The sequence below is a fragment of the Engraulis encrasicolus genome, chromosome 20 (genome assembly GCF_034702125.1).
Source record: "Engraulis encrasicolus isolate BLACKSEA-1 chromosome 20, IST_EnEncr_1.0, whole genome shotgun sequence".
NCBI lineage: Eukaryota > Metazoa > Chordata > Actinopteri > Clupeiformes > Engraulidae > Engraulis > Engraulis encrasicolus.
This window is the reverse complement of record NC_085876.1, coordinates 32,771,879-32,786,878: the sequence shown is the minus strand read 5'-3', so window position 1 is coordinate 32,786,878 and position 15,000 is coordinate 32,771,879. Positions and strand designations below refer to the sequence as shown.

At 45.4% G+C, this 15,000-nt stretch overlaps 1 protein-coding gene across 5 annotated transcripts in view; it reads left to right on the top strand.

The window, feature by feature from the left end:
* Positions 1–15,000, top strand: part of phactr4a (phosphatase and actin regulator 4a) — a 71,346-nt gene that overhangs the window by 38,932 nt on the left and 17,414 nt on the right. For 4 of the 5 annotated variants that reach the window (XM_063185792.1, XM_063185791.1, XM_063185790.1 and 1 more), the window contains 4 exons: positions 7,684–7,854; positions 7,993–8,073; positions 8,353–9,498; positions 11,632–12,090. In XM_063185792.1, coding sequence (XP_063041862.1) covers positions 7,684–7,854; positions 7,993–8,073; positions 8,353–9,498; positions 11,632–12,090 — 1,857 coding nt within the window. The remainder of the gene's footprint in view (positions 1–7,683; positions 7,855–7,992; positions 8,074–8,352; positions 9,499–11,631; positions 12,091–15,000) is intronic. The other variant, XM_063185794.1, reaches the window with a different exon arrangement.

Below are 15,000 nucleotides of genomic sequence, written 5' to 3'. Positions count from 1 at the left end.
ATCCACCAACATCAATTTCTATGTGTTAATTATGGCTTGGAAATGTACACTTTTTATATGATGAATAGGTGATCTTCTCCGTGTTCGCCATTTTGTCATAAATGTCTTTGCCCACAAAGCTTACCGTCCTTTGGTCAGACTGGTAAATATCACTGTATTGCTTGAAATATTCATGAAAAGATCCAAGTTGTAAATGGACTGCGTACATTTTGAAAATGATCAATATAAAATGACATACTCTACAAACTGATAAAGTTTAGAGATGGGATGTATCCCTCTGCAGTTAAACAATTCTGTTTCCAACCTCTGGAGCACAAAACCTTCTAATGGTTGATTTAAGTGGCTGAGGGAGTAGTTTAATCAGCCACCGGCCCAACCGCCCCTTCCTCTCTGTTCTGTCATCCTCTGTTCTGTCATCTCCTTTTATAGATATGTAAAGAGCATACTAGGTATGCAAACGATAAATAGATTAATCATCTTTAATTGATCAATGCATTAATCGATTAAAAAACATTAATCGCAATTAATCGAAAATTCAACTGACAAGAGACCAAGGTGAAATGGGCATTTGAAGAGTGTGTGTGAAGAGGAGTGTGAATAGTGGGAAAATTCAAATCATCTTTGGATTAAAGAATTGAAATAGAATTAATTTAAATGTGGTATTTCATCTCAATTTTTAATAAATTTAGTAGTTTTTTTCCGAGAAACATTGAGATTTCGGGGGGAAAACGCTGCTTATCAATTAATCGTAAGTCGATCGATAAGACTATCAACTAATGATTAATGAATTAATCGATAATTTGCATCCCTAGAGCATACCTCAGACAATCTAATGAATGGTTCACTCCGACACCCTCTCACATGTACAGTATGTGTGCAGACGTGCTGTGCACACACCAGATAGTTGGAGCACATGCACTGGCAAGTGTTGCCATTGTCTTGATGTAATACTACTTGGTCTGTCCAGTGTCACGTTCTATGATGACAATAGAGACATTTTATTCTATTCCATTTCATTATTCTGTCCATTGTCTCTCATCCTTCACCTGACCTTTCATTATCTGTCTTCTCTCTCTCTCTCTCTCTCTCTCTCTCTCTCTCTCTCTCTCTCTCTCTCTCTCTCTCTCTCTCTCTCTCTCTCTCTCTCTCTCTCTCTCTCTCTCTCTCTCTCTCTCCATCCACCTCTCACTTTCACATCATCTCTATTTCTCCCTCTTTTTTATTTGTGCTTGTTGCATTATTTACAGTAATGGAGGACATGGTACTGGGCACAGAGTGTACTTAGACGTCTGTTCATTATCTGAAGCTGGTGTCTGTCTGTCTCCCTTCCAGCCCCCTTATCTCCTCATGGCCTGGACCCCTCTTCCCCTCCTCGCCTCCTCCCCTCCTCCCCTCCTCCCCTCCTCCCCTCCTCATGGCATATCCCCCTTCCTCACCTCCTTTTCTCCCCCTACTCTACTCTATGTCCTCTGTCCAACTCCCACTTTCCATCACCCTGTGCTACCCCTCCCATTCTCCGTCTGTCTTCAGCTGCGCCGCTAGTGCAAGTGCATGGAAGTTAGTTACTGTACGCTATGTTCTCATTGGCATGCATGCTGCATATGGAGTATGTCTGGATCGGTGTCTGTGTTGACCCCTACTACTGGATGTACTACTTGTACTGTGTACACAATCTGGCAGGATATCTAGTATTTGTGTGCGTGTTAGCGTGCAGGTGGGTCAAAGACGAGACGTGCATTTTTTTTGTTCCGCACTCATTTAACTATCAAAAAAGTAAATTAATGAATTTTGAATGTTATGCTGATAAACAGCATAGTCTGGTTTCTCATTCCAGTAACATTTAAAGAAAAATAATTGTCAATGTATGTGTGAAATAATCTCATAAAGTGCAAAAATGTCATTCAGTGTAATGGTCCGAACTTAAAAATCATCAATACATCCTTGAATAATTATGCAAAATGACGAACAAAATTCTTTTTTCACTCTCTGGGCATAATTCTAGAAGTGTTCTTGTTATTGTATTAAAAGCATGTTTCGTTACCATTTTGTTTTGATATTCAAATCATCTGGGGACTTTTGTCCGGATTTTCAATTCCTTAGATATCATTCAGTGTAATAAGATCAACATGGTGCTTTTAAATCAAAATAAAAAGTGAAAGTCACACAACAATATGTGACATCATCAAAAGGACCCCTAGGGACCCCTTAAGTGATGATGCAAAGGGAGAGTCTTGTTCTTCAATAGTCTAAAATTCTGTATTTCTATCTTGTGGTAACAACGTCCACAAAAACAGATGTCATTCAGTGAAATGTCAAAAAATACTTTTATACTCAGATATTCATCCAAACAAGCATATTTTCTAAATAGGCATAGTAAACACTGTGGGTCAAAGTCATTGTTTCATGTAGGTGACTAACTGTGTGCTTGTAAAAAGGTAAAAATAAGGTGAAAAGTATTTGGTCGTCCTTCAGTGTAAGAGATGTCATTCAGTGACATGCAGTGTAAGGGCCATTTCATTCAGTGTAATCAGTTCATAGTTGTATATTAAGAATCAAAACGGCAATATAAGTTGCAATATTACTATAAGATACAATAATATGATGACACTACTTGAAATTATGACTTTTATTGTTATTTCCATTACAACATTGTTATTACCATGTAGAAACCATATTACTGGGTAGATTCTGGGATTTTGGAAGTTGTACATGAATTATCAGAACACCCTAATCGAGATCCCCGAAATATGCAGGTTGACAGACAACATTTTCTTTTTTATTGTTTTAGGCCTAAGAAGTAGCCCACCTCTAAGCTTGTGATCTTGGAAGTTCTTCAAAACACTTTTTAATGCCCCAATATTAAGTAAAATACCAATTATTTGACAACATCTGTTATTGTTGTCACTCATTCAGGACGTTGAGTACTGTAGTATGATGGTAACAATATGATAGCAATGAAAAGTAGCTGTTTGTTTAGGCTTTTTGCCAAGGCATCATTCAGTGTAATAGTTGTGGTCATTCATTGAAATGCACATTTTTATGTGAAAATAAAGTCAAATTCTTATGAAACTTATTTGTTTAGCACAACACATGCGGGGGCATACAACAAATGAATAATTGTGTATTTTAAACTGATTTTCTCTTCCGTGGAAAAACTTCTTAAAGCCAAATGGGTGAAATGCACTCGGTGAATGACTACAAACACTGCAAAAACTATTTGAAAATGCCTTTTACTAGAATTTTTTTTGGTTTGATGAAGACCTTAAATATAGCCCTTTACTATGTTATGTAGCTTATTTCAGTTTTTTAATGTCATCTATATGTTTTTGCATTATCAACTGTTTAACACCGTATTACACTGAATGATATTTTAAGGGTAAAAATGAGGTAAAAATGCATATTCCTTACTATTTTCTGAACAGAAAATAATAAACTTAATCACTCTACACTCCAATGTACCCAAAAAAGTTGAAGAACGGTGTCAGGGAACAGTTTTATTTTTTGGAGTCCTGGAAACCCTGTTTCGTCTTTGACCCAGGTGTACGTGCGTGCCTGTGTGCGTGTGTTTGTTACTGTCTGAGGGTGAGGTTGTTCCTGGGCAGTGGCACAGGCTGTGACCTCAGCACCTGTCTGGGGGGGTCTGTGTGGCACGCGTGGCCTTGGCATGACTTCTTATTTAGAACACGACGCCACCAGGGATCCAGAACACGCACAGTCAGTGCCCCTATCCAGCACTCAACACACGCCTTAATTACCTTGGCCTCACTGAGGCATTGTCCTCTCAGAGCTGCACCAGGGTAGGCAGTCTACTGCGCCATCTTCTTTTTTTATAAGAAGAACCTCTTGTCAAACACAAAAACAGCAATAACATGGGGGGTTGAGTTTATATCAGTTTTGTTTCCGCTCACTTTGAATGTGTCAGTTGGCCGTGTGTATCCCGTGGTTCCCCTGTCTTTGCCCCCCAGGTTAGTGCAGCTCTTGTGTATGCAAACATTAGGCCTATGCAAAGTTGCTCAGCATTCCAGAGTGGCTGATCACAGCATCAACTGTACTCTTGCACAATGTCATTTTGCAATTCCCTCTTTGGATTTTCCTCCGGTACCGTTTGAAGTTGCTTTATAATATGGTCCTGATACAGTTTTTACCTTTAATGCCAAGGAACAAAGATTGCTTTCAATAAGGCATGACAAATTTCAGTTTAAGTAAGTTTAAACTTTCATCAAGGTTCATTTACACTTCTTTCCATTCTTGACCAATGACGCTCTATTTTAGACTCAGTGGAATTATACAGTGAGTAGTAGGGTCAGGTGTGACGTGTTTCGATTGCTGGAATGTCTAATCTGTTTAATAAATGAATAGATCATTAACTGCAAAAGCAAACAGAACAGTTGACCTTTTATTGTAATTATGTTCTTTCAGTGAAATCCATATCAGCAATTAAACACTCTGAGTTCGCCCTGTCTGTCCTTGAGCAGTTGTGTAATGATAATAACAGCCATTAGACATCTGATCCCATTGCGCCATATCGAGACTCCTTCTAATAACAAAGACATAAATAGCACATTTTTTTGTCTCGAATGAGGTGTGTGTGCTTGTGTGTGTGCTTGTGTCTGCGTGTGTATGTGTTCGCACTCTTGTGTGTGTGTTTGTGGGTGTCTCTCTTCACGACTCATCTCACAGGTATTGGTGACTCGTAGTGCACCCTTCCTTTTCCCTCCCAGTGTCACTCAGCTCACTCCCACACTCACACAGCTGTGTGATTCACGGTATCGCATGCGGCTTCTGTGTTGCAATTGCATGTGGCCTCCATATGCCTCGTAGTTGGCTGTTTTATTTTTAGCTACACGGGCTAGCTAGTCATGCTGACATGTCATGATCATCCATTGTGGGCTTGTTGTTGTCATGGAGGTGATGTGACTGACTGCTTGCTGGTGGTCAGCTGATTTTAGCGTGTGGTGCTGACATGCTGATTATGTGTGATGAAACCAGAGTCTCAAATCCTTCAAGCTGCCTCTAAAGTTAGTGTATTAAATAGCTCACGGTGAACTTTGAGTAAAATGTTTGAAGGCCTTGGCTATTTATTGCACATGACTATGAAAATGCTGATGAAGCACCTGAACACATTGTGGCAGAAGAGAGCATTTAAACTTCTGGGATATTGTTCAGCATTGTAGTTATTGCCCATAAAATGGCCCCCTTCAGAGTCATTCTTTACTGTACCTATTGACCACTTGACTGAAAAGAACATTTTCTCCAAAGCAATTGACTTTAAGGTCTACCGTGTATCAGAAAAAGGACACTTCTTTATCCGCATGCTCTTCTAACAAATTATGCTTCGATGGCTTGGAGGCTGCTGTTCTTGGTTTTAACTTTTATGTGCAACAACAGGTCTAACTGCCTCTGACACCCTGTTTTTGATGAGCCCTATCTTTAAGAGACATCTTTATTTAAATTGGCTTCAGGCACAGCCATTCTTCTCCCTCATTGGTTTATTTCTCACTATATAACGATATAGTAAAGACACTCAGCTCCGGCTTGCTTTCTTGCGGGTCAGAGGCTGTTTGAAACTCGCACTTCATTACTGTCTGCTATCTCCATCTTACGAAGTCCACCGCCTACCATCTTTCCTCTCCCACTTGCTAAATGAAACATCCATTTCTGGCTTTGCACTTCTGCATCTGTGGCAGATATATTCTGCTCTGTGAGCTAGCACATTGCTGCGGGTATGCGGATATATAGCCATACTAATATTAAACAGTGATAAATCATGGACACATACACAGAAGGGCCATCTGTGCATGGTGCGTATGTGCGTGTGTACGTACGCTTGTGTGTGTGTGTGTGTGTTGGAGGGTTTGGGGAGGAGGCTTAAAGGTCAGCTGTTACACATTTTTTATGAGATGTTGAGTTTGTCATGGGAGAGCAGCGGATGATTACTGTGAATGCTGGGTTGACTGCTCAATTAAAGGATAACTCAAGCCAATTTCAGCATGCAGTTGTAATGCTCACACTACCCTGGACTTGTCAGTACCTGAGATTTTTTTTCCCTCCGAGATCCTGGTCATTGTAATGGGGGCAGGTGTTTGTTTACATAAAAAAAAACATCTTTATTTATTCCCAGAAGCATTCAAAAGGTTATGCAACATCAGCAGACAATTAGCAAACAGCGATTCCCTTTCGGAAAACATTTGGAGTAGGCCTGTGTTAAGAAAATTTCAAATGTAAACAAAATCTGCCCCCATTAGAAAAGCTCAGATCTCGGAAACGGCTGAGCCGAAAAAATGCAGCATCACCGGGTACTAACAAGTCAAGGTTAGCGTGAGCAATACAACAGCACACTGAAATTGGCAGGAGTGCTCCTTTAAACGGGTGCCCTTAGTGCTCTTGGGGGTGCTCTTTTTTTGTAAAGCACATTGAGTTGCACTCTTGTATTGAAATGCGCTATAAAAAATAAAAAAAAATGGCCTGGCATTGCCTTGCCTTGCCTTGCCTAGTGTGACTGGCTGCTCTTGTTGTTGGGAGCAGGGTGTATGCAGGGCTTTAAAAAGTATTAAAAGGTGATAAATTAAAAAGCCAAAATTTAATGGCCTTAAAAGTTGTAAATTTGCTCAAAAGGTATTGTTTTTAGAAAAATTAGGTATTATTTTTTGTTGTTTTGACATTTTGACAAAAAAATGGATTGATTCTGTATCTGAGGGCAGTACGAGGGGCAGTCATGGTTATGTGGTTAGGGCGTCAGGTAGCCAACCTGCCAGGTTAGTGGGGGGAGTAATTAACCAGTGCTCTCCCCCATCCTGACTGGGGTACCCTGAGTATGGTACAGTCCTGCCGTAGGCTACTGCTCCCTTTCGGGCATCTTTTTGCAAAAAAACGGAAGTGTAATGTAATGTTAAGGAGGTAGAAATGACAAAAGATGTCTTGTTAGTACTTGCATCGGAGTGTTGTGATGGTTGTAAAAAAAATCTAAAGGTAGTGAAAAAGGGTATTAAATGGTAGTAAATTTGACTTCAAGATTGGTGTATATACCCTGTGGGAGTGACCTTCAGGAGCCCTTTAGAGCCACATTCACTCATGCATAGCGCATATGGAGTGTTGGCCTCTGCCAGTCCAGCAATTATTTGCTGTGTAGACACATTTATCTTGCCTAGCCGTGCTAGACCCACATTGTAATGACATTTGTTTGCTGACGACGTGGGTCTTGCCTGGCCGGGTAAATGATTATCTCCGTTTCAGCCACCTTTTACGGTAGTTCTTTTATTTACTACATGTACTACATGTCTTTCGGCATCTTCTCCCTATTTCTCTTCACCCCTTTCTCTCTCTCTTGCTCTCGCTCTCTCTCTTTAGTATACATCTTTAGTATACATCTTTTTCAGACAGATATGGGTCTCGTTCTCACCGTCTTCCTCTCAATTAACACATTACTTATATTATACATACAAGTAATGTCAGTTCTCTATCAAAGTATATATCTGCCATAGATGCAGAAGTGCAGAAGTCCTTGTGGACAAGCCCTCAGCAATGCAGGTGCAGGAAAGAGCGAACCTGGTGGCGCACTGGGCGAAGCACGTTTTTCGCTCTGAAAAATAAAGTAAGAAAAAGAACACTAAGCAGTGTGCGGTGCCTTTTTTGATTTTGTTTAACGGCAGTTCTCTCCTTCTCTGTGTGTGTGTTTTGTCTCAGATGATGATGGTGACCATCGGCACAGCAGAGCGGGCAGCGATGGGGGTAGCGCGGGCGAGAGCGTGGGCCACACAAAGAGCAAGGGCAAGTTCCACAGCCTGGGCAAGATCTTCAAGCCCTGGAAGTGGAGGAAGAAGAAGAGCAGCGAGAAGTTCAAGGAGACCTCAGAAGGTACCGACTTGATGACTTATAAGACAATAAATACAAACAAAGTGTACAAAGACATTTTCTTTGAAGCAGACCTTTTTTATTTTATAAATGTTAATGTAATCGGTCTGTTTTTTTTTTTTTATGCTATCTCTCTCTCAGTGCTTGAGCGTAAGATCTCTATGAGGAGGCCCAGAGAGGAGCTGATTCAACGCGGCGTCCTCAAAGAGATTCCTGAAAATGGTGCGGCTCTCATCACTAGTGCTTGCTTGTCTAATTTCATGTTACCCTAGGAACACACCAAAGGCAGCCGAAGCTACAAAGTATCGCTGCACTTACAGCTGTATCAAATCTTTATCATCTTTTCAAATCCAATTGCCCTAGTAATATGTGTTTATGTGGATATGTGTGTGTGTAGTGGAATGTGCAATATAAAGAATCCTTTTTCTTAGACAATGAGAGCATTTACGCATTAGCGGACCTAGGATTATTTATTAAGGTCTGTTTGCAACGTTTTCCTAGAAACCAACAATGCCAACTCCAAGGGTCCAGCCAAGAACGGCCATGCGGTGGGAGGCGACCGCGACAGAGACCGAGATCGGGAGCGGGATCGCGACCGCGACGACCGCTCGTCCGTGTTCGGGGGTTCCGAGCCGCCCCGGGTGAACCCCACCTGGCTGCCCCAGGGCTCCGAGGGCGAGCGCAAGAGCAGCCTGGTGCCGGAGCCCGACCGCCGCAGCCGCGCCCCGTCCGACGCCGCCTCCGAGCGCAAGAGGCGCGCCCCGCCCCTCGACGTGGACGCCCGCACGCGCATCAACTCCGACCTCAACCTCAGCGGCCGCCTGGCAGCGCCTGACGACAGGAGGACGGCATCGCTGCCCCGAGGAGCGGCCACGGACGACGGACGCACGAGGAGAGACGAGAGGAAGGAGGACAGGAGAGAGGAGAGGCGAGACGATAGGAGGGATGACAGGAGAGAGGAGAGGCGGGACGATAGGAGAGATGATAAAAAGGAGGAGAGGAGAGACTGGAGGGATGACCGAAAAGATGACAGAAAGGATGACAGGAGAGATGAAAGAAGAGACGACAGAAGAGAGGACAGGAGGGGAGATGAGAGGAGAGACGACAGAGGGCGAGAATCGAGGGACGATCGCAGGGACGACAGGCCGAGGAGAGACGATCGCGATGATCGGGACAGACGAGGGGACAGGAGAGACGAGCGCGCTGACCCCAGAGACAAACGGGACCGCAGGGACGACCGGCCTGAGAGAGACGACAGACGAGACGAGAGGGACAGAGTCAGAGGCGAACGAGAAGAGCGACGGGACGACCGAGACAGGCGAGACGAGCGAGAGCGAGACAGAAGAGACGACGTGGAGAGGAGAGACGAGAACGAACGGAGAGACGATCGCGACAGAAGGGACTGGCGGGAGGATCGCGACCGGAGAGATGAGCGAGAGAGGGATCGCAGGGACGAGCGAGAGCGCGACAGGAGGGACGAGAGGAGAGACGCGCGGAGGCCGTACTCGGAGATGGGCGACGTGAGGCCGGGGCTGCAGAAGAGCGCCTCGGAGGAGGGCCAGAGGACCAGGCCCGTCTCGGAGGCCGACCGCCGCGCAACGCTGCCCAGACAGTCGCCCATCACAGAGGAGAGCCGGCCACCCACAGGTGAGGAAACTCTAGCTTTCTTTCATCTTTCATGTCAATACATTTTAAGAAAGTGTTTGTATGTACAGTCCCGGACTCCCCTCCAAAATTCTTGGAACAGCAACACAAATTCTCTTGTTTTTGTTGTCCACCAAAGACATTTGGGTTTGAAAAGAAAGGACGAGTATATCCGCTTTTGTTTCCTGGAAGTTAAATCTACATATGTTAAGTAATTTTGGATGCATGACTGTTCTTAGGTTGCGGTTGAGTGTGTCTTAGGTTGATTTTCCTCCTAAAAGTGAGAGAAAAATGTGACAAACAAGGCACCAAAAAATGAAGACTCACTAACACAGACTTGACATACAAGCAAGACACTCTCTCACTCCAAGGCAACGCACACGCACACTCACACGCACACGCACACACACACACACACACACACACACACACACACACACACACACACACACACACACACACACACGCACACTCACACGCACACGCACACACAGAGTTTGCAGGGGGTTGGGTAACATGGAGTCAATTTTCCCGCTAAAAAGTGTGAAGAATGTTCCAGCAGCGTAATATTGGCGTGGCAGGTTCCCCCCAGGTCTTCAACAGTGCAATACGCCACGCCGCGCTAAGCTCAGCTCTCTGAAAGCTGCTTAACGCTCCAAGCGCCCGGAGCTGCTACCGCTACACTGCTCAGCCCCCACTCCTTCCTCACACGCCGCAAGGCACATGCCCACACACATACACACACACTTGTTGAAATGAGTTCACACTTAGTCTGTGTATGTGTGTGTATGTGTTTTATCTTGTTGTGTATGTATTGGCTGTTAGTGTGTTTAGGTATATGTGTGCTTGTGATTTAGTTTTTTAGACTTTTTTGCACTTAAAGGTGCACTGTGTAAGATTTTTAGCCATTTAGCCATTTTTAGCTGCAAAAATTGCTGTACTTCGGTCATACTAGTAAATATTGGTTTATTACTTAGTACATATTCATTTAAAGATCATATTTTGCAATAAGGAGCAGAGTTTCAATGAGCAGAGTAGTTGCACTACTCTGGCCACATCCTACACAGTGCACCTTTAATGTTTGTTTGCTGTGTGTGTTACACGCGTGTGTGTTACAAGTGTGTGTGTGTTTGTGTTAAAAGTGTATGTGTGTGTGTTAGAATTGTGAGTGTGTTACAATTGTGTGTTTTATATATGTATTGTGTGCTCTTGGTGTGCATGTGTGCTATTAAGGTGCTTGAGTTTGTATGTCGTGTTTATTTTCCCACAGTGCAGTGCACCGTTGTGCTTGTTGTGTGCTGTTGTGTTGTCACCTTCAGTTTGCTCACATGAATACTGTTTTTGTTCCCTTGTCTTCACTGTGTGTGTGTGTGTGTGCGTGTGCGTGTGCGTGCGCGCATGTGTGTGTTCCTTCATCCTTGTGTACATCTGTGTGTGTGTGTGTTTGTCCTTTGTTCTTCTCAATGTCTCTTTCCTGTGGGTCTTAATTTGTGTGCGCATGTGTGTGTGTGCACTCAATGATCTAATACTTATAAATATTTCTGTGTGTGTGTGTGTGTGCCCTACTCTGTTTCCTGTTCTAACCCCTATGCCTGTCCTACCTCTGCTTTTGACTCTGTGCACTGTACGTTAATGTACATATTCGTCTGCGGTGGTGCTTTGTTTTGCGTCTCACGGTCAACATTTTTAATGGTGTGCGCACAAATTTCCTATGAACTGTGTCGCGTGTGGTTTTCACGTCTGTTTTTGTTTGCGCTGCTGCTGTTTGTGTTGGTGTGTGGTGTTTTCTGACGTCGGTGTCTTTTTATGTCTGATGCGTATGGAACGGTGTGCAATGCATGCTGGCTGTTCTTTGCTCTGTGTTGGTGTGTTGTGTATTTACTTGTGGTGAACATGCGTGCGTGTGTGCATGCGTGCACACGTGTGTAACGCTGTCTGTGTTGGACTGCATGCTGTCTGTCCCGTGTCTCGTGTGTCTTGTGTATTCACTTGTGATTTGTGTGTGTGTTTGTGTATGTGTGTGTGTGCGTGTATGTGTGTGTCTGTGCACTGCATGCTGTGTGCTGTGTGCTCCTTGTGTGTCTTGTGCTGTGCTGTGCTCTGTGTGTGTGTGTGTGACTCCTGTCCTGCCGTCAGAGCCCCTTGCTGGCGTGCGCTTCGCTGCCGAGCCTGTGCCGGGAGCCGACCGGGACGGCCATCAGAAGGATGACCAACCGCAGCCCCCCAAGCAGGCTATCCTGCCCCCCAAATGGCTGATGGGCTCCTCCTCCTTAGAGCAAGCGGGCACCCCCCCTGGCTCTTCCTCCTCCTCCTCCTCCTCATCCTCATCATCATCGTCGTCCGCCGCGCCCCCCATCGCCAAGCCCCCACCTCGCACCGTGTCGCTGCTCATCCCCAGCGATACGCCCTCTCTCCCGGTGCTCGTCTCCCCCACCCCTCCAACCCCTCCCCCGCACGCCACTGATCAGGATGCTGCCCCCCTTCCCTCCACGGCGCCCGTTCCCGCAGCTGTGCCCGTGCCCGCGCCCCATGCCAAGCAGCCCCCTGTGCCCCCTCCCAAACCCTCAAACCGTAACAGCAACCCTGCCCTGCTAGGTGAGTTATACCCTCCCTGCCGCCTGCCCGCCCTTCCCTCCTCACTGGGTGCATGGTGGTTGCTAAATGCATCGCTGCAGTCACTGATTGGCTGTGGTGGTATCATTCTGTTTTGTTAGCCAATTACATGTTGGTAATAATATTTCATGAATGTTATGGGTACCATTGTCTCCATAGTGTATGACGCCTCCTTCCCTGACTGGATGCTTGGTGTTGCTAAATGCATCGCTGCAGTCACTGATTGGCTGTGGTGATATCATCCTGTTTTGTTAGCCAATCACATGTCAGTGATAGTATCTTATGTTATGGGTACAGTTGCTGCTTCCAAGAGTCACCTCAGTTAAAGGGTGGTGTTCATATAAAACCACTACCTAGAAGATGCCTTGTTTCACCTGGTGGCCAATTGCTCTTATACTGCCATTGTCTCCATAGTGTAGGACACCTCCCTCCCTGATTGGATGCTTGGGGTTGTTAAGTGCATCGCTGCAGTCACTGATTGGCTGAAGTGATATATTTTTCTGGCCATCCAATCACAAGTCACTGATGCCTTGTGAATCTTTATGTAGCCACTGCATCTAAGGTACAACATAGTTTCGGGTGACTCACACAAACAAAACCCCTTCTTAGTCTGTAGTAAAGATGCTTTCTTTTTCAATCTCGCTCAATTGCTCTAAGATTGCCTTTGTCGTCATAATGTGGGATGTTGTGGTAAGTTGTGGACGTTAATTAGGGCCATCAGAAAAAAATAATGTCAAAACTGGTTATATGCATGTACTGTACAGTGAGGTATGCTGCTGACTTTGCACTTGAGGTGCAGGTGTGTGTTGAGATTCACACATTTCTGTTTCAAGACCTGATGAGACTTGCTGGACTGGCGCCCCCATACCTGTAATGAAGCCAAGCTAACCAATGAAATTCTGTGCAACCGTGCAATGATCACAACTGCATAGTTGTGACAGTTTGCTGCCATGGTAAAGTGTGCGTGTGTGTGCGTGTGTGTGAGTGTGTGTGCGTGCATGTTTGTGTGTGTGCGTGAGTGTGCGTGAGTGTGCGTGCGCACATGGGTTTTTGTGTGTGCGCGTGCCTGTGCGTGCGCGTGTGTGTGTGTGTGTGTGTGTGTGTGTGTGTGTGTGTGTGTGTGTGTGTGTGTGGGTGTGGGTGTGTGTGTGTGTGTGTGTGTGCGTGTGTGTGTGTTTTCCCAAGGGAAGGGAGTATTGAGGCTCCAGGCAGCTGCAGTGGTGGCAAGGGGCAGGTTCAGGCTCGCCCTGTGCTGTGTTGTTATTGAGGAGGGAGGAGCACAGTTACGAAACCTACTCTTCTCTCCACCTCACCTCCATCCCCTCCTTCTCTTGTCTTCACCTCATGTCTTCTTCTCTCTATCCCCCACCTTTTCCATCCCTCCCACCACCCCTCTGTCAGTTTCTCTGTCTTTCAGTGTCTCCGTCTTTCAGTTTGTCTCTCTTTCTGTTTCTTTCTGTCTCTCTCTCTCTCTCTCCATCTCTCTACCTCAATCTCTCTCTCTCCCTCTCTCTCTCTCCATCTCTCTACCTCAATCTCTCTCTCGCCCTCTCTCTATCTCTCTCTCTCTCTCTCTCTCTCTCTCTCTCTCTCTCTCTCTCTCTCTCTCTCTCTCTCTCTCTCTCTCTCTCTCTCTCTCTCTCTCCCCACATGGTATCTATGATGTGACGTCTATGATGTGGGCAGGAGCTGATGGGTTAAGATAGACAGGCATGGTTGCATGATTGACTCCTGCCTCAGCTCGCTCCGTCACTATTCCCAACGAGGAAACTGCACTGAAAGAATACAAATCCTGGGTGCGTTTTGTACAGTATATGTCAGCCCAAATCGGCCCATGGATCACACTCCAACATGACAAGATTCCAAGTACAGTAGATATATATCTTGGAGGTGATTTCATGCTTTCGTTTTTTGGATTTCCACTTAGTCAGGCTGTATTTTGTGTGAAATGGTGACAATCTACTCAAACTGTTTCATTTTTGGTATGACTCATTGAATTATTAAGAATGTATGGAAATGTGTGTGTGTCTGCCTTTCTAGTACAAACACGTTTGTGTGTAAACAAATGTGGAGTTTCGGTGTTGTTCACGGCGGGTTGAATTGAAAATGAAGCCGTCTTAATTTGCCTGTTACGCTGGATGAGTCAGTAGTCACTGTTCTAATTTATCAGGCATGTTGACGCAGGCCCCGCAGTTTTGTTTTATAATCTGCATGTGTATGTATCAGTTGGGAGTGTATGGGAGTACAGAGCCAGATAGGCTCTAACCAGGAGTAACTGGAGGTTCGTTGGTTTCTGTACTGTAGACTGGTTGCAGAAGAAGAAACGACGTCTCTTGACACACACACACACCACACGCACACACTCACTCACACAGAGTAAGCCGTACACTACACACACACACTCATCAGTAAGCCTCTCCACCCCAGCAGCTGCTGTCAGCACGCCTGGCCCTGGCCCAGCTCTCTTTCCACACACACACACACACACACACACACACACACACACACACACACACACACACACACACACACACACACACACACACCTCTCTTCTCTCTTCCACCAGCTAGAGGAGTCATTCCTTACGTGTGTGCGCGTGTGCTGGTCCAGGCGTGTGTGAGTGTGTGTGTGTGTGTGTGTGTGTGTATGTGGTGTGTGTTTACCTCTGAAATGCTTTCCTTATCAGCTGCCGGGGTGAAGGCACTCCTTCCCCTCCTCGGGGAGTTTGTGCAGCTCAGTCTCCAAGCTCCCACAATGCATCTGTGGACTGACTGGGCACTCCGGGCCCTACTGGCTAGCCCAGCTAGATAAACATTCCATACGTGGTGCGGGGAGGAAGGCTAACGGGAAACAGGAGTGAACAGCACTGGGGTGGGGGCGTGTGTGCGTGT